General features: G+C 44.9%; 2 protein-coding genes across 2 annotated transcripts in view; one reads left to right on the plus strand and one right to left on the minus strand.

Moving 5' to 3' along the window:
- Nucleotides 1-22500, plus strand: part of pcxb (pyruvate carboxylase b) — a 640714-nt gene that overhangs the window by 400108 nt on the left and 218106 nt on the right. The gene's annotated exons all lie outside the window — the stretch shown is intronic.
- The window catches only part of LOC134437994 (leucine-rich repeat and fibronectin type-III domain-containing protein 4), a 48416-nt gene that overhangs the window by 13702 nt on the left and 12214 nt on the right, over nucleotides 1-22500 (minus strand). The window contains exon 3 of the mRNA XM_063187579.1: nucleotides 22498-22500. This exon is cut by the window's right edge and continues 247 nt beyond it. Within this exon, the coding sequence (XP_063043649.1) occupies nucleotides 22498-22500 (3 nt within the window). The remainder of the gene's footprint in view (nucleotides 1-22497) is intronic.

The following is a 22500-nucleotide window of genomic DNA, read 5'->3' on the forward strand; positions in this document are numbered from 1 at the left end:
GAGTCTTTTACATGTAAATCGCCATCGACAATAGTTCCAGGAAGTAGACTCACTAGTTAATTAGTTCCAGGAGGTGGTCGTAGAACACTGAAAGTGCAGTGAAAGTAAATGTAATTTGTTTTTACTTAATCTTTGCTTGTTATATAATGGCTCTGTGTTAGTCTCCAGCGAACAGAAAGCTGCTGTCTTGAAATATTTTAATCTACGTGAAGCACATCACCAACAGACTTCCGGGTACCTGATTGTCATAACTCTCCTGCTGGACGGCTCTCGTTAAGCCCAGCCACGTGCATTCTCCAAGATGGCTGTGTGCATGCTTGTGGCCTCTGTGGCGATGCTTGACACGGCTTTGAACTTGTGCATTAAAGCCGACACGCTGTGGCATCATTTCCGACACGCACACACACATACACGCACACACACATACACACACACACACACACACACACACACACACACACACACACACACACACACACACACACACACACACACACACACACACACACACACACACACACACACACACAATGTCATTTCCCCCCGGCATGTGGCGGCTGGCCAGATTGCAGCTTTTTTATCGCCCCTGACGGGCGACTTGAGACAACAGCTGGCGTTAAAAAAAGACCATCGCCATGCATAATGCAGAGGAGGAAGAAGCCTGAAGGGGGAGAAAAAGCTTGTAACAGCTTCGTGGTCCTGGACATGTAAAAAAAATAAACCAGACAATACCATCGCCTGCCCAGTAACAACATCACTTGTGTGCTTTTGTTTGAAGCTTTGTTGAATTTTGGAAGAGGTTGAGTGATAATGTTTTTTGTGATGTTGTACATTCTTCTAGTATGTGTCAGCCTTGCCTAGGCTTGCAAAATAATAAAGCCCAACAATATGATTGCCAGCACCCCCAACACCCACCCAGTAACACCATCACTTTTGTGCTTTTGATTGAGGCTTGGTGGAAGACAGGCAGTGTTAATGTATTTTGAGATGTTGTAAGAGCCTTGCGAGGCACTTTTGCAAAAAATAAGCTGGTAGCAGTAGCACTCTTTCTCTTTATTTTTGAGACTTGGTTGGAGGTAGCCATTGGTAGGCGTTGAGCACAACCCTTTTTTGAGATGTTGTTTTGTACCATCTGTATAACAGCCTCGCTGGCCTGGCTCACAAAAATAAAGCCAGCAATACCATCATCGCCACTGCCCAATCCAGTAACAACAGCACTTTGGCGCTTTTGTTTGAGGTTATTGGTTGAAGATGGGGAGGGGTTCTTGAGATTTTTGCCTCTAAAGAAAACACACTGCGTAGAAAAGAATGTGTGCACCACAATAAAATATATTTTTTAAAGTATTTGAGTGCTCCAGTCTGCTGGCCCAGATCCCAATGTGCTTGAGATGCTGTATTGAACATTCTATATATGTTTTGTACATCTTTCAGTGGAAAGTATGAAAGGATGGCTATTAGTCTTTGTTATTACCCACTACACTATATCACTCAATGAAAATTGCGGCTTGCTTTTAATCCATCATACACTACATACTGTACAAGAGCGTAAGAGAGCGTAGCCTTGACTAGGAAAGCGGTGAGTGGGGAAAGTACTGTATGGCAATTATTTTGAAATGTTCAAAATGACATTCGGACAGTACAGTGTGCATTTACTGCACAGTGAATGTTTTCTATGATTCTCTATACGCAGCACATGCCACCATGTAACATAACGGCAACCTGCTTTCAACCCAGCATAGACCTGAGCAGGCTGGTCTGGCCTTGACAACGACAGCAGTGTGAAGGGAAAGCACCGCATTACAATCATTTTAAAATGGTCTGTATCACACGAATAGTACAGTTTGCTCTTACAGAGAATGTTTGCTGTGATTCCTGTTTGTCATTGTTAGTGCACAGCGCATGCCATCATGCACCAAAATTGCAACCTGCTGTCAACCCATCGCAACACATGAGCAGGGGGTAGCCTTGAAAGGGACACACAGAGAGCAGTAGAAATGTGCGAAGTGAGGGATAACACCATGTGCAGAAGACTTTGCATTCCCTTGGTGGATTTGAGTTCAAAGCCTTACGGTCACAATTCTTTTGTCTTAACCATTAGTGTTGGCCACCAATGCCCACAGTGCATCTTAAAAAAACAACAACACACAATGAATACTAAAAAGGATGGTGCAAGTTTGCCACGAGTGTAATGTCTGTTTTTGGAGTTTTGGGGAGCTTGTCTGCGTATTCCGGAGTCTTTTGGGGGAAAGTTTGCCTCCCGAGAGAGAGAGACACTTTAAAGGTTGGCTGTCTGATGTCACGTCATCTCTGGGGGTGCTGCTTTGCTCAAGTGAACCACAGGGTTGGAGATAAGAAAAACATCTACTGGAATATGGAACAGAGAGGGGCCACAGAGAAGAAATCAGTTCAGAGAGAAAAAGAGAGAGAGAGAGTTCTGAAGATGCAACGGACAGAGTGAGCCAGCCAGGGACCCAAGTCTGTCAGACGTTTCTCTCTCTCTCTCTCTCTCTCTCTCTCTCTCTCTCTCTCTCTCTCTCTCTCTCTCTCTCTCTCTCTCTCTCTCTCTCTCTCTCTCTCTCTCTCTCTCTCTCTCTCTCTCTCTCTCTCTCTCTCTGTCTGTGGCTGTGAGAAAGTACTGGGAGGAGGAAGGAAAAAGAAAAGACAAAGAAAAGTTAGAGGTTCTTGTGAACAAACAGTGGGAAAAGACTCCCTCAAAAATAAACAAAGGGAGGAGTGCAGGAGGCCGAAAACAGAAGTGGAAAATGTTTGAAAGGACAAAAAGAGAACACATGCACAGAGAGAGATGGAGGGAGGTAGAGAGAGGGCAGAGTATAGAGAAAAGAGAGAGAGAGAATGTACTGTGAAGAATGAACTGAGACCCCACAGTTTGTATGGGTGATTTGTGTATATAAAGAGCGGTGCACTACACATCTTAGTGACTGATTCTTAGCTCTTGGATCTGTCGGATAAGCACAAAAATAATTCGCCTTCCCCCGGTGTCGCCAAACAAAAGCCACGTCAGAGCAATCCTTTAACCAGGGGCGCTTACGTGAAAGTCAAAGTGGCTAGACAAAAAGTGCAGGAAGCTGAAAATAAGCATATGATTTCTCACACGCTGTAGAAGAATGCGGATAAAGGATAAAGGGCTAACTTTGTGTCTTGTGAAAGTAAAAGCAAACCTGAGTGTATGTGTGTGTGTGTGCACTTGTGTGTCTGTGCGTGCGTATGTGTGTGTGCATGTAATTAGCTGCTCTGGGGTGTGTTTCTGGAAAGCGTATTTGTTAGCCAGTTAGCAACTTTGGTAATTGCCAATGGGAAATTGCATTGCAAACAAGTTAGCAACTATGGTTTCGAGAAATGCACCCCTGAGTCTGCAGTATTGCAGACAAGTATGATCTTTATCAGAAACATTATTCTCAATGGGGGCTATCATGCCTTATCTCTAGCACATATGTTTGACATTTTATCAAGACAGCAAAAATAAAAATAATAATAAATAGAGACCCACCATCAACAGATCATTATACCACAGCTCCATATGGTTGAAATGCAAGATAAAATAACATTTATCATTAGAATAACCTTTAGGTGTACAAAAAGAAAGTGATGATGAGGATGACTCATGTCTGTGCTGTAGCTAAGTAAAGCTCGCTGTATGTGAGAGTATCTGTGTGCAAAGGAGAATCTGTGTGCTGATTAAGATATGGTAAATATAAATGGGCTATTAAGTTCTTGCACAGAATTTGGGCTCCTTGCAACATCTCCCCTGTGCAATTTATAAAACCCTGCAATAAGTACATTTAAGATCGTTAGAAGTTTTTTTTCCCACTGTGGTACTGAGCTAAACCATCAAAGTCTTCAAAGATGTGGTTAATGAAGTGGTAATGCTTTGGATTTTAAAGAAGTTCCCTCAACAGACCACTTTCCGGCTTCTCACACTAATAATAATTTAGAGATGATGATTACGTCCAAACACAATTTGTTTCACAAAGTCACCTCTCAAGGTGTGCTTTTGAAATTCTGTAGGCCTACTTCCATTCACCTTAGCCAATTTACCGATTAAGTTCTCATTTGTGAGGCCGAGCATTTTCAGGTGTGTTTTGTGATACAACTGTTCACACTGATAATTCATACGTAGATGATGATTTAGTCCAAACCAACTTGTTCATTGAACTTGTGCATAACGAATCCATTCATGTGTGACCTTCACATCTCACGATGTGAAACTCTGTTTTGCACTTCCGTGCTTCCATCCACTTAAGTCGATCCACCAATTAATTTCTCATTTGCTGGCCCGAACATTCCTGCATTTGTTTTGTGGTGGGTACAGCTTTCAATAATTCATGAACAATTATGTCCAAGCTAGCTTGTTTAATGGACGCAAGCACAATAACAACACGACACACGTGTGCCCTTCACATCTCAAGGTGTGACACTCTTGACATGTTTTGCACTTCTGCGCTTCCTTCCACCTCAACAAGTCTGATCAATCTCCCATTCGTTAGCCCATGCGACCCATTAGCCATTAGCAACCAACCAAGCAGAAGTGACATTAATAGATTCACATTTGTTTATGATAAGTAATGACTTCCCATCAGCACCACTTCCTCACCACACACGCACGCACGCACGCACGCACGCACGCACGCACACACGTGCCTACAGTACGTGCACAAAACCATAAACATCAGCATTAGCGACACATTAGCGTGTATTAAATCCGCTAGTTGTGGGCTAATTAATGGCGTCTGCTGCTTGTGATTAGCTCTGGTACAGGGATCATAGGCGGAAAGGATCGGAGGGGAATGCAGCTCATGAATATACTATACCACCAAGGCAGCTGAAGGCTCGCTCTCTATCTCTGTTTCTCTATCTCTGTCTCTGTCTCTGTCTCTCTCTCTCTCTTTATCTGTCCTCTTTTTTTACAACTCTCCTCTCTCTCCACCTCTCTCCATACCCAATTTGTTCTCTCTCTCTCTCTCTCTCTCTCTCTCTCTCTCTCTCTCTCTCTCTCTCTCTCTCTCTCTCTCTCTCTCTCTCTCTCTCTCTCCAAATATCTCTTACTCTTTTTCTCTTTCTCTCCCCATCTTTCACACTCTCTCCCCCTCTTCACATCCTGTGTGGATGGAAAATGAGCAGAGGCCTCTGTAATCAGAATGAGAGCCAGTGCTATCTGCCTGACCCCATTCGGTACAGCTGGTAATGTACAGCGTGGTGTTATTATCCTGCTGAATAATACATGATTAATTGCCAGGCTACCGGCCCCCGGCTCGTGTGTATAGTGTGGGTTTCTCCCCAGGTCGAGGTCTGAAAGCATACTCGCCAAGGAGCTGAGAGAGAGAGAGAGAGAGAGAGAGAGAGAGAGAGAGAGAGAGAGAGAGAGAGAGAGCGAGAGAGAGAGAGAGAGAGAGAGAGAGAGAGAGAGAGAGAGAGAGAGAGAGAGAGAGAGAGAGAGAGAGAGAGAGAGAGAGAGAGAGAGAGAGAGCGAGAAGGGCTTGTTTGAAATGGGCCTGAGCTGGGCTGACAATTGGCAACGCATTCCGATTTCGATGGTGGTTTTGCTCCAACATAAATATGATAAATCAACCGATCAATCAATGTATTTATATTGCCTGTTATCCTACTCATTTATCATTCAATGTGCTTGGAAAAATAAATAAAATAAAGACTCGAAAGATGAAGAGGGATCGGTGTTCAATTGACATGTGTGAGTGTGATGTTCAACTATTCATGATTTGTTTTCTTCCAACACTGGCTGAATTGAGTAAACCAGTAGACTTGTGTGTACTTGTCTTACGATCAGTTGACTATGTGAACTAGTTGGATCAACTTTATGGTGGATTCTTGTTGGGTTTTTAGTGTTTTTCTTCTCAATAGGTACAGTGGAGCAAATGGTGTAAACTCCATGAATTTACTTTTACTTTAAATTTTACTTTTATTTTTGACACCTCTTTTTGATACCGTATGTCCCAATAGGAAGGAAGGTCCTATTATCGGTGTGGCCCAGCACACCACAGCACACGGTTCAGTGTAGGTTCCCCCACTAGTTGGGGTCTGATGTATTGGCCAAGAAGCTAAGAGAGTAGATCTTGTTTGGAAATGCCTGGGCTAGCAAGTGGCTGGGGAATTACAATGCATTCTGAACTTACTGATGGTTTTGGTCTCTGGTAATGGCTTTAGTCCTGATGGTTATTAGTGATGTCTGGTCTAAAGGTCAGTGTGAAATAAGACTTGATATTTTGTTAAGAGTATATTCAGTCCAAATATAGCCCGATTTGCAGAGGATAACTATTAACAGGGTGGACCACTGGTAATTCACAATGACCCCCGCCCCTCTCACTATTCTGTGCACGGAATGTGCAAAATATACAGACGTTAAATATTTATTGGAATTTCAAAACTTACTGTTTCGTCTCATAGAGTTCTTGGAGTTCTACTAGGCTTATTACCATTTGCTCCTGAAATACTGTTACAGTAATCAAACTTTTGATAGTATCCTCCATTATAAAGACAACAAACGTTCAATTGCAATCATGCACGCATGCACATTCACACAGGACTTTAATTATCAGTGGACGTCTGTGTTTTGCAGAAACACAGTGGAATTATTACTTCACAAATTACGGACATGGCACATTCGCACGGGACTAAGAACTCAGACATTCTTCGCAATCATTCTGAATTACCGGAGGTCCACAGGTACGATATTTATCCTGTGCAAATCGGGCTTATGTCAGTATTTAAAATCCAGGAAAATCTGAACAAAACCCAGGTTAGACAGTTCTGAACAAATAACATGGGGGCACTGTGTGGTCAAAAAAATCAGTTCTTAAGAGGAACATTCAGCTGTGTCAACATAGATAGATGCACAGCTTTCACACATATTGTGCTGCACAGAGAAGACCAACAAGAGGGGGAAAAAGGGTCAGTTGTCTCTAGGGACCAGGAGTATGAGGGGACGGAGAATTGGGTCCTCATGACTGTGTATGTAGTATAGTTGGAGGCCCTGTCAGATGACTTTGTCCTGGGCCTGGCCAAAGCTGTCAGCGGCCCTGGTGCTACAGCTTCAGGAGTGTTGGAGTACTGTGTGGGTGATTTAACAGCTGTCTTTTGTTTAAATCGTACATTCTCTCTCTCTCTCTCTCTCTCTCTCTCTCTCTCTCTCTCTCTCTCTCTCTCTCTCTCTCTCTCTCTCTCTCTCTCTCTCTCTCTCTCTCGGTACATGCAAGTGCTGGTCCAGCCAATCCCTCTCGTTAGTGCAGCATCTCGGCTTGAGAATCGCGCTAATTAACAGATTCGGTTGGATGATGGAGCCCTGCGGCGCATTTGGCGGCGTGCTGAACCTCGGGACAGTCACTTTGGGAGAAAAGTTTTTAAAAAAGAAGGGATGTGTGGAGGAATAGAAAGTGTATCAAAGAGATACACCCTGTACTCAAGGAAGAATTAGCAAACAACTCCCAAAAACAGAACTGTGGGAGGAAAGCTATACACAGCTTGCTAACTTTGTGGACTTTGTTGCCTGGTAAAAAAAACATGACATCTACCTCCTGCAGTCATGGAAGATTAGCAAAAACACCCCAAAATGTGGGAGGAAAGCTAAACAATATGCTTAAGTTGCTGACTTTGATGGCATCCAGTCTGCACAGGGAAGAATTAGCAGAAACTGCTAAAAACAAAAGCTGTGGACGGAAAGCTACAATATGCTAATGTTGTTGCATGGCAGAAAAAAGGTGACATCCATTCGGTACTGAAGGAAGAATCAGTGAAAACTCAAAAACCCGAAAACAAAAATGTGGGTGGAAAGCTACACTGTATGCTAACCATGTTGACTTTCTGTTGCATGGATATTCACAAGGATTAGGAGAAATAAGCACACAGAGAACAAAACAAAGCAAATGTTTTTGACATCTGAACCGAAGTAAATACAAGTTTTCTTTTTCTGCTATTTATGAATATCCATTCATGAATATTCGCTGGCCTTTATTTTCTTTCCAGACGCCTGAAGCAGTGAACTAGCTGATTTGCCCAATTAGCCCCTCATCTCTTGGGGTGTGTTAGCCCGCTTATGGCAAACCTGCACCACTGAGTCAGACAGACAACACAACTCTTGGGGAAACTCAGGGGGAACTCTGTGTTATCTTTTTTCCCTCTATGTAATGTTATACAGTACCTCTACCACGTGATCGCAAAGCAATACAGGTTTTTGAAGTGGTTTTCGGAGACTCTGGATGCTCTTGGCTCAAAAAGGGGGGAGGAGAGGAGAGGAGAGAAGGATAAGGAGGATAAGGAGGATGGAAAGGATGAAGAGAAGAGGGTTGGTGAGAGAGAACAAGGAGAGGGACGGGGAGGTTCAGGGCCTATCGACAAACGATTATGAAGGAATAAGCTTGAGGAGGCAGGATGGGGCACAGCATGAGAAGAGGAGGAGGAGAGGAGACAGGAGAGGAAGAATAGTGCTTGGGAAGAGGCGGTGAAGGAGGAGAAGAGGGAGAATAGTGGGCAGTTCAGGGCCATCGGATGCATAGCATGAGCTTTAAGAGGAAAAAGAGGTGGGAGGCGAAAGATAAAAATGGGCAGCTCGTTGCCTGCAAATGGAGGATGAAGAGGAGCGAGTGAGAGATGAGGATGAGCATGAAGGACAATAAAGGGGTGGAGGAGTGGAACAGAGGAGTGAGTGAGTGAGTGAGTGAGGAGGGGGTGAAGGAGAAGCATGGGCACACAGTAAATGTTGCAGTGTTAATTCAACACTTAAAGAGTTCATTTAAGTCCAAATGATGCCAAATCAACTCTCTAAGTGTTAAATGAGCACTGCAGAATTTACTGTGCAGGCTGTGGTCTGCAGATGGGAGATGAGGATACAGATGCATCTGAGGGAGTGAGAGATAAGGATGAGGAGGAGAAAGACCAAGCACATGGAGGAGAGGAGAGGAGAGGATGAGGTGAAGCAGAAGTACGGACAGTTCAGGGCCTTTGGAGGGAGAGGAGGATGAAGAAGAGGGAGTGAGAGATGAAGATGAGGGGATCAAGGTGGATAAAGAGGAGAGGCGAGGTGAGGGATAACTAAGCATGGGCACTTCAGGGCCTGTAGATCTAGAGGAAGACGAGGAGGAAGATAATAGAGAAGTAAAGAAAACGGGGGATGAGAGGCAAAGGAGGAGGAAGAGAAGAGGAGAGGAGAGGAGAGGAGAGGAGAAGAGTAGGAGAAGAGTAGGAGATGAAAGAAAGAGAGGTACTGTACAGGCAGTTCAGGGCTTGAGGATGAAGAGGAGGGAGTGAGAGATGATTTTTGTATGGAGGGGATAAAGGAGTATAAAGAGATTGTTGCAGGGGAGGAAAAAAGGCTGGAAGTGGAAGAGGAGGGAGGGAGGAGGAAGGAGGAAGGGGTGGACAAAAATAGACAGACCAATAGAGGAGGGTGAGTAGGAGGATGGAGGATGAAGAGGGGGGGAGCGAGAGATGAATAGAATAAAGAGAATAAAGGAGGATAAAGAGAAGTCAGGGGAAGGGAAAGAAGGGATGAGGGAAGCAATGAGAAGAATGGAGTGAAACAGAGGAGAGTGATAGGGAAATATGAGGAGGAAGAGAATAAAAGAGAATGAAGAGGTGGATGCAGAGTATGGAGTGGAAGAGGAGTGAGTGAGAGGAGCACAACGATACAGAGAACAACAGAGGAGGCGGAGAAGAAGGGATGGAGAGATGTTGGTGATGGAGGACGGGAGAGGCATGGGGCAATTCCATGGTTCGCAATACTGAAAGTGCAAGACAAGGGAATGAGGGGAGGACAAGGACGGAGAGAACAAAAGAGAAGAGTGAGTCGGAGGGAGAGAGGGAGGGATGGAGAGAGAGGTTGGTGAGGGTGAGGAGAGGCATGGGGCGGTTCGTTCCACGGCCTGTGATACTGAAAGAGGAAGAGGAGCAAACAAGAGTGAAAAAGATGAACAGAACAAAAGAGGAGAGTGAGTTGGAGTGAGAGAGTTACTGAAGGGAGGGGAGGGATTGAGGTTGGTTATAGGAGAGGAGAGGACAGGAGAGGAGAGGAGAGGAGAGGAGAGGAGAGGAGAGGAGAGGAGAGGAGAGGAGAGGAGAGGAGAGGAACATGGGGTAGTTCCATGGCCTGTGGTAACTGGTTCTCTGTAGTGTTGTGTCGGTCGCGAACTAGCTGACTCTAAGATCCGAATGTTTGAAGTGAACGACGGGGACCAGATCAACAATGGGAGCCGTTTTGGGAGCCGATTTTTAGAATGTATTTATTAATTTGATGATTCAGAAGGTGACGGGAAAACGCAGATTTTTTTTCTTATGTTTTTGTGTGAAAACAGTAGGCCTACATACTTGGTCAATATGTGCAATGGGCCTCGGCAGGGGTTACAAACAGCAGTCAAGAAGCAGAAACACAACAGGAGCAGACGAGAAAATGAGCAAGAGATATGCATGTATGCAGAGCCGATTGGGAGCCGAAAGAGGTGGCTCTCCATAGTAACGAGAGCCAAAAGAACCGGATCTCATAAAAGAGCCGAAAATCCCATCGCTAGTTCTCTGTTCCGTGTGTTTTAGTATTCCATTCTACGACTCAACTCCAGAGTGGACTTCAGCTAATCAGCCAATCAGCTCTCAGCTGCAGAGAGAGAGCTCTAGAGAGTAGTCCTGACCTTTCCTTGTAGTGCCTTTCATTGTGTGTGTGTGTGTGTGTGTGCGTGTGTGCGTGCGTGCGTGTGTGTGTGTGTGTGTGTGTGTGCGCGCGTGCGCGAGCTCACGCGCGTGCGTGTGTGTGTGTGTGCGTGCGCGTTTGTGCGTGCGCGCACGTTAGCGTGCGCGCGTGTGTGTGTGTGTGGGAGAGGATGGCTGAGTGAAAAAACATTGAGCCACTGCTTTATCTCTCCCTCCCTCACACACTCTGCCACATCTTTTTTGTCCTATTTTTCATTTTCTTTATCTATCTCACCCCCATTTCAGCTTTGCCTGACACACACGCACGCGCACACGCACGCACACACACACACACACACACACACACACACACACACACACACACACACACACACACACACACACACACACACACACACACACACACACACACACACACACACACACACACACACACACACACACGAGCACACTCACACCACCAGCACGCGCAGAATGGGATGCGACTGAAGTGCTTTTCGAGGCCGCTGACACAAAAACAAGTAATTATCCAAACCCCAAAAGAGAGACGGGGAGATGGAACAAGACAGATAGGAAGAAGAACAGAAGCTTGCCACAAACTAGAGATTTTTATTCCCCTCCAATTCCACCACCGCCACCAACACCACCACCACCACCATCTTCTGCTTTCATCTCATATTCTCATTCTCCTCGTCGCCATCTACCACCAATTCTGTAACTTAATCTCTCAATCTCTCTCTTTCTCTCTCTCTCTCTCTCCCTCTCTTTCTCTCTCCCTCTTACTGTCATTACTCAGCATTCAACATAATGCACTGCCTTAGAATTCATCTCTCTATTTTTGTCTGTTTCTTTTTCCCCTTTTACTCCATTTTGTTGTTGTCACATCCTTTTTTCTCTCCCTTTTTTCTCTCTCTGTCGTATTATTCTCATCTACTTTAAAGCTTCTACCTGATGCAGTTCTCTTCGGCTACTGAGTGACCTCGCTCCATCTTGTGAAGTGCTGAATGATACTAATGGTTTCCTGTAATGGAGGGTGTTTTTTCGGTCACAGTTAATTTGGGTGGTTCAATATTGTGCTTTCAGCTGGGCTCAAACTGCAGAACTTTCAGGCAGATTCTAGCCTAAAAAAAGACAGTCCACAAATAAGGCACTTTTCCACTTACAACCCGGCTGTGTCATATTGTGTCCAGCTGAGTGGTGTTGTTAAGTCAGCCTGGTTTGTGTTTCCATTACAAACCGTGTTGCCAGGACTATGATTGGAGTTATGTTTTTGTCGTTGTCACTTAGCATTATTTTACATAGGCTAGTTGACTAACGTAAGTGGGCTATACATATTTTGAGCGACATCCTATTTGGATACCACAATGTTGATTTCTGCCTTAAATTTTGATATCAAAGTAATAAGGTGTCAAACTTAAGAGAGGTCTAAGGTAGTAGTAGTAGGCTGTCATGATTGTTGTTTTTTGATTCACTGGTGAGGGCAAGCTCACGTACGGCATTCTGGGTAGTAGGCAATGACATAACCGCTCAGCTCGGTTCAGAAGGCTGAAAAATGAGCGCTGGTTTTCAAGCTGTGCCGTGTTGTACTCGATTAATTGAAACTTAATAAATGGCGGCCAGGTCGTGCTGTGTCAAGCTGTACCAGGTAGAAAATGGTCCTAAAGGGGCCTAAAGATGCTGACCATTCGTTTAAATCCAGTGAGCACAGTTACATGGAGGTGGCATTGCAAATTTTAAACAGAATATTGCCTTCATTTGTTTTAAAACCAGTTCCAGAATGTAGAAGAGCACTGTGATACCAGAATCAAGGACTGCATTTCAATAGCCTCGCGCGCCATCCTACATACTTCCGCCATTGGCTCCGTACCTAGTCTGGTTACTGTTTTCTGTGGAGCTGTTGAGCTGTAGGATCTGGCCGGCCAACCCTCCCCAGAAAACAGTCAACAAGTGAAGAGACAGGTTGGCGGGGGCGAAAGGGGGAGGGCGCTCGTGACGATGATGTAAACCCCTGCGCTGTGTTGTTGTTGAGTAACTGTCGGCAATTGGTTGTGAGCTGTCCAATCATTTCAAACCAGAATTGAGTGAAAACTTTGCGCTTTCTGCAATCGCGTCAGCGTCAGATTGAATACAAAATGAAATGGTAGTACTTGTATTATGGAATGGTCAGGACCAGGCTAGGGTTTCATTAAGTTGATATGTCAATAAACAATCAATGAAATAAAACTGAATGTAGACAAACCATCTTTAAACTCTCTGTAGTCTCTCCCTAAAGTCAATGGACAGCCCAAGCCCGTGACCAGGGTAAACGCCGAAGCTCCCAGATGCATTGTTTCATAATTTGTCTTACAATACAATAAGTGCTGTTTTACACAAAGTGTCAATGGCACAGAGGCGGTAAAACTCCACTCGAGTTCTATTTCCAAGACACCGCCGGCCAATGGGCTGCTGGTGTGGAAGGACAAGTGGTGGTTCTACTGCTTTTGGTGGCCCTAGGTGAAATATAGACATGGGACCTCCTTGAATTATTTTGCTGATATTAAAGGGGTATGCCACTATTTTGGGGCTTAATACAGTTAAAATCGTTGGCTGGGGTTTATAAAGGTGGTAAAGTGTCTTATTTTTCATGTGAAGCGTTGTCTTGCTTTAAGACAAGTTAAAAGAGGGAGTATGTCGCTAAGCTAGTGAAAGTCAATGCATCCATGTAGCATTGCTACATGCTACACGGATCCATTGACTTTCACTAGCTTAGCGACATGCTCCCTCTTTTAACTTGTCTTAAAACAAGACAGCGGCTTACATGAAAAATAAGACACTTTACCACCAATATAAACCCTGGCCAACGATTTTAACTGTATTAAGCCCCAAAATAGTGGCATCCCCCTTTAACAATGGCGAAGCGGACTGTTTGGGGCCCAACAGTAGGCCGTTTTGGTTGGCCCCTGGGCAATTGCCTAGTCAGCCTGGTGCAACCTCCTCTGGGAAGGACTAAATTGTTGTCATGCATTCATAACTTTTCTGAGTGGACGGCAGACAAAACAAATATTTTGCACTGCCGACCAACAGAACCTTGCTGTGACTTTGCTGTGGCATTTCAAAACAGAATATTCCTTGAGATCCAAGCTTTATCATCTGTATAAAGACTCTTCTGGTAGTTCAACTTGGGAAAGGAGGTCACTTGCGCTCTAGCCTTTTTGGTGCTCACAGTCTAGGACTGCAGTCAGTAGAAACAAGCTGGTCCACTTCAAAGAGGCTGGGCCAAGGATGACTGGAGCACGATCAAGACGCACTGTGTCGAAACGTTAGTCATGCTTGCACCACAATAAAAATAACAGCAAAAGTATCCTGTGTGCTCCAGTCATCCTTGGCCCAGTCTCTTTGAAGTGGACCAGCTTGTTTCTACTCTTCGGGTAGTATGTGGTTCAACCCTGCAACCATTTTATCCTAGACCAACTCCATAACCATCGAGCCAAAAGCAAGCCCATAATAAATAAATTTATCCTATTACTACTATTGAATATGAATGGCCAGTGAGTGTCGTTTAAGCCCATTTCCACACATCTTTGGTGTCTGGACAAAGACAGTGAGCTTTTTCTTTCACTCTCCTCTACAAAAGGTGAGAGGTTAATGTGATTTAGCTGTTTCAAAGCAGCAGGGCGCTGGAAGATTAGATTTGGAAAGTGGGAGTTCAATCAACTGAATTACAGCGTGTCCATTTTTTTTCTCACCGCAAATGATATCTTGAATAAAGGATTTAATTTTATTATATCGGGACTATGAAGTACTTTTTTTAATTAACAATGACTGGCAGGAATACGAAACTTGCAACGGTGACCCGGTTTTGGGCTGGATTTGAATAATTTACATGTTTTTTTGTGCTGGAATAGCCTAGTTAGAGCAACACTCTGTTTTTTTTTGACATAGGACCCTATTTCCTTGTTAGCCAGAATATTGTACATTACTACATTTCACACACTATTCCAAGCAGTCCTTGTAATTCGACTGGTGCTACGTCCCTTTTGAAGCCTGTCACTCACATGGTATTATTCTCAGTCCACATTACCAGAAGCAAATAAAAAAAAATCAATGCTAGACTGTCGATATGAATATCTGTGTCGATCGAATGATTTTATTGATAAACCAACCTTGTATTTTAATCTGAGCTGCAACAACAGTGGATTTCTGTTTGACAGCTTGGTGGAGTTCCATTCTTTCAGGTGGAAAGGAGTGAATACCTTTCGGTTTCCATCAAGGAGGATTATGGTTAAAATTGGTATTTGTAGACTGGCTGTGGAATTATGGACAATGAAAGGTCGAAAGGTAGTGGAGCTAGAACTCTTACCACTTTATTTCTGGCAATTCCCTGTTGAAGTGAGTTGGTTACATTCCAACTGACAAGAGCAACGTAAAATTCTGCTGCTGCTGAGAGAATAGTCCCTCAACATTTGACAATTCATTCCATGAAAGGTTACTTTTGTTTCAGTAGGTTTTTTATCATCATAGTGCGCTTACATTAAGAGTCTTGCCTAATAATGGATCATTTCTCGTGCTTTGTGGATACCGTTACCAAAAGGCTACCAAAAGGACATCCACTTGCGATAGCCTGGCACCAGTTACCTCTAGAATTACAAGGACTGCTTAGAAAAAAGTGTCTCTAGATATCTACAATATCTTATGTCCTATGTCCTATGTCAAAATCCTGTAGTGTTGCTTTACAAGGTTTCTCAAGTCAGCCTGTTCTAGTATGGCACTGACTCCATACTCCCTCTCCACTCCTCTTTTCTTCATTTTCCCCTTCTTTTCTGTCTTTTTTAACTGTTACCATCCTTCCTCTCTAAAGAAGCCTGTCCACATATATGTCTCTCTCTCTCTCTCTCTCTCTCTCTCTCTCTCTCTCTCTCTCTCTCTCTCTCTCTCTCTCTCTCTCTCTCTCTCTCTCCCTCTCCTTTACCCACTTATTCAACCATTTCTCTTCTGTTTATCTAGCTCTTTTTCTCCCCATCTAACTCTGTGTTCTTTACCTATGTATCTCCATTTCTTTCTCTCTGTGGCGCTCCCCTCTTTACCCTCTTACCCTCCTTTTCCAATCGTATTCTCTCTCTCTCTCTCTCTCTCTCTCTCTCTCTCTCTCTCTCTCTCTCTCTCTCTCTCTCTCTCTCTCTCTCTCTCTCTCTCTCTCTCTGTGCCCCCTGAGGGGTAGAAGCCATTCTCGCTATGATTACCCAGACGGGGTAGCTCTGTTTCCCCTGCGCCACAAGCAAGCCGCAGCGCCACGCTACAACACAGGTGGATAAATGAAAAGCCTCCTCCGCTTTACCTCTCTACTCTCTCCATCCCTCGCGTCTCTCTTCTCTATCTCTCTATCTATTTACGTGCCCCATCTGATGCCACTTTCCCTCTCTTCCTCTTCTCCCTTTTGCACCCCTTCCTCTCCTTTCCTCTCCCCTCCCCCTCCCCTTCCCGGTCTTCTCCTCTCTCCTCTCCTATCCCCTTCTCATCTCCTCTCCTCTGCCCTCCTCCTCTCTCCTCTCCCCCTCTCATCTCCCCTCCTCTGCCCCTCTCCTCTCTTCTTCCCCTCTCCTCTCCTCCTATCATCTCCCTCTCTCCTCTCCTCTCATCTCCTCTCCTCTCCTCTCCTCTCCTCTCCTCTCCTCTCCTCCTCTCCTCTCCTCCTCTCCTCTGCTCTCCTCTCCTCTCCTCTCCTCTCCTCTCCTCTCCTCTCCTCTCCATCTCTCACTGTTGCTTAGTTCATCAGCCTCGTTATCCTTTCTTGGTCTGTTGTACATGTTTCTCCATCTATGTCCTGTATGCCTAACCTGCTGTCCCTTTCTCTTCTTTCCCACTCATCCTCCCCTCTTATCCTCTCCTTCTTTCTTCTATCTCTCTATTGCCTGTTTCTTTGTTTTTTCCTTTCCTTGTTTCCTTATTCCCCAGGCTTTACACGTCTTTATCTGCATCCTTTTCTTCTAGCCCTCCTGCCCTTCTCCCTCTCCCTCTCTTGCTCCCTCTCCCTTTCCCTCTCATGTCATCTCCCTCTCCCACTCTTCTCATCTCCCTCTCTTCTTCTTTTCCACCCCCTCCTGTCATCTCCGTCCATCTCTCTCCATTACTTGTTCATTTTACTCATCATATTCATGTTGACGTTCTGCCTTCTTCTGTATGTGTCTACCCTTTTTCCCTTTCCCCTACACTCTTCCCTCTCTTCTCTTCTCTTCTCTTCTCTTCTCTTCTCTTCTCTTCTCTTCTCTTCTCTTCTCTTCTCTTCTCTTCTCTTCTCTTCTCTTCCCTTCTCTTCTCTTCTCTTCTCTTCTCTTCTCTTCTCTTCTCTTCTCTTCTCTTCTCTTCTCTTACTCTCCCCCTTTCTCCTCGATACTCTCCCTCCACATCCATATCCATTGCCTGTTGCTTTGCTCGACCCACAGCTTCCTGGGTCCTTTCCCTCTCTATCTATGTTTTTGTCCCTCCTGCTGCTTATTTCCCCCTCTCTCTCCTTCCTTCTCTTCTCCTCCGTCCGCCGCATATCCATTCATTCTCTCCCCTGCCTCTATCTTTTCGTTGTTGCTTGCTGCTTTGCTTTTTCATCCTCTTACTGTATTGACTTTCTTTCTCTCTAATACCTGACATGTCTGTTTGCTGTCGTACCTGCTGCTCCTTTCTCTTCCTCTCATCCCCCTGTTCCACTCCTCCCATCTTCCTCTCATTGCCCTGTTATTCTTCTCCTCTCTTCCTCTCATCCCCCTGTTTCACTCCTCCCATCTTCCTCTCATTGCCCTGTTATTCTTCTCCTCTCTTCCTCTCGACCCCCTGTTCCACCTCTCCTCTCTTCCTCTCATCGCCCTGTTCCACTCCTCCTCTCTTCCTCTCACCCCCGCCATTTTATCATTGTCTGCTCCATTGCCTCCTTGCCTCGCTTTTCTACTATGCCTTATATTTCTAACCTTTATCTATGTTTCTCCCCTTTTCCCTTTTGCACCCATCCCCCTCTCACCATTGTCCTCCCTTCGTCTCATCTTCCTCTCCTCTCTCAGCATCTCTCCATTACTTGTTGCTTTGCTTCCTTCCCCTCCTCACACTCTTTGTGTGTATGCCTCACATGTCTCCTCGCTATCTATTTCCTGTCACACCTGCTGCCCTCTCCCCCCTTTATTTTTAATCCTTCTCTCCTCTCCTCTCCTCTCCTCTCCTCTCCTCTCCTCTCCTCTCCTCTCCTTTCCTTTCCTCTCCTCTCCTCTCCTCTCCCTCGTCCTCTTCTCTCTCCAGCTCACCAAAGTAAGCCCCTTTTGGTCCATCTCTCTCTCTCTCTCTCTCTCTCTCTCTCTCTCTCTCTCTCTCTCTCTCTCTCTCTCTCTCTCTCTCTCTCTCTGCGTCCATCATGGGTATGGGTTGTGACACCCTCATTGGCTCTGCAGTTTAAGCTCATTTAAGGACTTCATTATTCTCTCCCCTGAGTCCTCTGTCACTCCCTCCCTCAACCTTCTCTCTCTTTCTTTCCCGTCGTCCTCTTTCCCTCGCTCCACCTTCTTTCTCGCCTCTCTCTCTCTCTCTCTCTCTCTCTCTCTCTCTCTCTCTCTCTCTCTCTCTCCCACCTCTGTCACTGTCCTCGCTGCGTCCACCTCGCAATCTGTCTGGCGGCTTTAATGCGTCTGGAGCGTCAGCCTCCCATAATTCCTTGTTCTGCGTGACACAACTGTCTCTGTCTGGTCCCTGGTGTCTCTTCCGCCCCTCCCTTTCTCTATCTATCTCTACGTCTGTCTCTCTATTCTTTCCTACCTATCTCACTCTGTTTCTCTCTTACTCAGCCTATACCATGATGTGTTTTCCATCTATCTTTTCTCTCTCTCTCTCTCTCTCTCTCTCTCTCTCTCTCTCTCTCTCTCTCTCTCTCTCTCTCTCTCTCTCTCTCTCTCTCTCTCTCTCTCTCTCTCTCTCTCTCTCTCTCTCTGGCCCAGTATGATGTGCTGTATGCTGTCTGTGTGTCAACAGGGGGGATGTGAACAGGGTAGGCGGAGGCTGTCAGCTCTGTCAGCTTGGACACAATCCCCCCCACCCCCCCCCAACAACAACAACAACACACACAAACACACACACACACACACACGCACGCACGCACGCACGCACGCACGCACGCACGCACGCACGCACGCACGCACGCACGCACGCACGCATGCACGCACACACACACGCACACACACACACCGATTCAGCATCCGCACCCCAGGGGGGGGACAGGAGAGGAAATGTATGGGGCAGCAGTGTTTCACTCGCCTGAGGCGTTTATCTGAGAGTGGTGGTGGAAATCGAGCCTTGCTGAGCGCACTGCACGAGTGAACACACAGTATAGTCTTCTGACACCATCAGGGCTGGTCTGCAGCTTCAGAACGGCCCAGGCATTTTTGGAATAAATCAGTCCCTCACACAGACGAACCCCATAACCTCCTCCAAATTTTGTCTCTAGGCTTTAAGGGAAAATAATAATAAAAAGGAAACAAAACAAAAGCATTGCCCCTTGAGAACCAATGGCCCTCCGAGAAATTGCCCTAGATTCCAGATGACCAGTCCAGCCCTGGGCCTCCGTCTTTCATTATACCCCTTTGTCTTGGAAAGAGCTACAGTAGGCAGAGATTTTCAGCTTCAGAAAGCAGAAAACCTTGCCACCTATTCACTCTCTCGCCTTTGTGCTTGCGATGCAGGTCATTGAGCTCATTAGTAGGTCTACCTGTCGGAGGACTTGTGTTCTCATTAGCGTCAGCTGGTTGAATCCAATCAACTATGTGGCAGAAGGGGTTTCCGCTTTCTAAAAGCTATGAGCTGTTTCCCAATGTCCAGTGTTCTAGCCTTTCTGCAACGGCCAGTAATTGGACACTTTGCGGAGTTCACCAAACAATATCCAATCGCTGGGCGTGTCACGTCCAAGCAAGGTTAGAACCCTGGACATTGGGAAACAGCCATGATCTCACCTTCTGGTCTAGTGTTTTCAGGTGGTGTACACATACACATGCTGTAGAAGAGATTTGCCTTTTTATTTTATTTTATTTTTTTAAAAATATATTTTTATGTAGTCTCATCCTCTCAATGGGTTGCTTTGTGTCTCAAATGTGGCCTATGGGCTCGAAAGCCATCGTGGAAATGCTCTCTTTGAAGTTACACTGTAGTTATGCAGGTTTACCTATTGTTTTTCAAGTGTAAAGAAATTCTGCACACTGCCCATTCCACCAGAAAACCTTACCTGAAGAAGGTGACCCCAAGGATGACCAAAACATTATATTCAAGTTTGCTGGTTGATTGAACAGCGTGCAGGATTTAAACTTGAATGACAACCTCACTGGAATAATATCCTACTCACCTGTCCAACTACAGAGGTGTGGAAAAGTGCCTGTTTTAACTTTTACACATTGTTTTAAAAGAGCTTGAGTCCTACCCTATATACAACCTGTGTACCGAACGTGTCATACCATATGGGCTTGGAAGCCATCTTGGAAAATGTGTCTGCATTTCACGTTCCAGTCATGCAGGCTTTCACTTTTTTTTCCCAAACAGAACCCGTGTAACCAATGTACATGTAGTGCACAAAGGTGTTAAAAATCCCCCTTACTAAAAACTGCTGACTTTGCTTTTTATTTTACGCTCAAATAATGCCAAAGAAGCTGTTATTTAGCTTTTTAGCCCAGATACTTTTGCCTGACTGCATAAGCAATTAGATTTTACAGTGCTGCCACTTCCGCGGTCACAGTTCATTCGCAGCACATCACTGAGGCAGAACTCTGGTTATGCCTCCGCCACCTTCATCGTTAGCATTTTATACTACAGAGCATAACTTCCTGTCATCGATCCAGTCATATTATGTGAGCGAGCAACACAGACTCCTGACTGAACTGCTGCAAATTGAGTTATTTTGCGCAATAGCTTGCCCAGGAAAGTGAGTTTTTTTAACTGTACGTCTAGAAAATTGGTTATTTTAAAGTCCTGGATTGTTATTCTGTAGTTGTGTATGCCTTTCATTTAAAAGTCCCTCATTGTAACTGTTGATGCAACCTTTTCCATTCATATTTCTTGAGGTATGTGGCAATGTGTATGTGGCAAGCTACAAAAGGGGCCTTTTCTTGTAAATCTATGTCAATCCTTGGCTTTTTAAGGGGGTATCTGCAGTGGTAGAGATGGAGGAAATGAAACTAATAATTAGGAGTGGTCCTCGGTCATCCCAGTCTATGGTGCCTTTAGTGGTACAGACAGCAAGATGGCCCAAAACATAACACAGCGTAGATGATTGGCACATTTGGCATCAACTCAAATTAGTTTACTAAAATCCAGGTCAATCTGTCTGTGTCTTGAGTTTTCCTCTTTGATATACTGAGAGCGAGTGGTCTTGATCCAACATTTTGTGTGTATGTGTGGTTGTGTGGGTGTTACAGGCGCAAAGGGGCTTGAGCAAACTCAGAGAAACCAGGATGACCACACAGCATTTGGCACAGCCTCAAACAAACCAAACCTACACAGTTGAACTTGTCTCTAGTATGTTGTAACTTGCTGTGTAATGTAGTGAGTGCAGACAGAGTTCAAGATACCAGAGAGACTAGCAGCACCTTCTAAAACAGATTGATCCCCATTGAGAGAGAGCTCCATCCAAACCAGCAAGACATTTTAAAATGCTGTGAAGCGCAGGTGCTTCCAAGTAGGTATCACTTTGCTTTACAGTCCACATGGTCTTTATGTACCTCTGCGGCACTATGTAGTAGACATAATACACATTCAAGCACACCCCCATGGAAGTTATGTGAACCATTTTCTCTCCTCATACTGTGTACCTGTGTGGAAGAATGTATACATTTATACATATTGAATAACACCCCCATGGAAATTGTAGGAATCATTATCTCTCTGTGTTTCCTGAAAACGTCTGCAGTACTTTCCCGTGTGCATTTGCAGCTAGCTGTAGAGAATGACTAGAGACCGACTGATTGCAGTCTGTCAGTGTTTGTGGAACCGGCCAGGTTTTTGGGGAAAGAACATATGTTAGCATGGGAAGCCAGCTGTTTCAGCTTTTGCCTTTTTTTCCTCTTCCCCCATGTCTCACATCAGCCTCACATGTTTCGGAAGCTGCTAAAGAAATGAGCACCACAGTGCTCCCGCATGTGGACTTACTGGTGTGTGAAGAAAGTAGTGGAAATTAATTAATGCTCTTTGAAGTCAGCCCGTCTCCGTTTCCCCTTGTCGTCAGTGAGATGTTGCGTACGCGCAAGTCTCTAGTCAAGCAAATGCCGGATTCTGTCAGATCTTTTCGGCGCATATTAATCACTGATCATAATTAATCAGTGGAAATCTGCCGCCTTAATGACTTCACTTGTTCATTAAGAAGTTTCATAACCGCTGATTGACTTGAGCTTTGCACAAGTAGGTTTGCTCATTTCTTAGTCGGGTCCATTCCATTGCTGTAACTTTGATGCCACTTTCGGATGTGACATTTTTATTATACTCTCCCATCATATTTTATTCTGTCTGACTCTGGTTGCACCATGTTCAGACACTCACTTGCGCATGTCTTAGGAGGTCGACAGTGTGACGTTCTTTATTAAATTATCTTTTATATTCATTTTTACATCCTCTTGCTCTGCTCTGTCTATGACTTTGGTATAGCACTAAGTTACACAGCCCCTGTTTGCAGACTGGCAATTATCAAGTCACACAATGTGAGAGACTGTGTAATGTTGTAGTAATACAGTACTATGGTAAAACAGCCTTTTCAGCGACTGTTACAGTGTTCCACTGGCAGAGTGGTGAACATTGTATAGCTACGACATTCACAGTAAAGAACACAGAATCTTGGGTAGAACTCACCTG

Source organism: Engraulis encrasicolus, chromosome 21, assembly GCF_034702125.1.
Source record: "Engraulis encrasicolus isolate BLACKSEA-1 chromosome 21, IST_EnEncr_1.0, whole genome shotgun sequence".
NCBI lineage: Eukaryota > Metazoa > Chordata > Actinopteri > Clupeiformes > Engraulidae > Engraulis > Engraulis encrasicolus.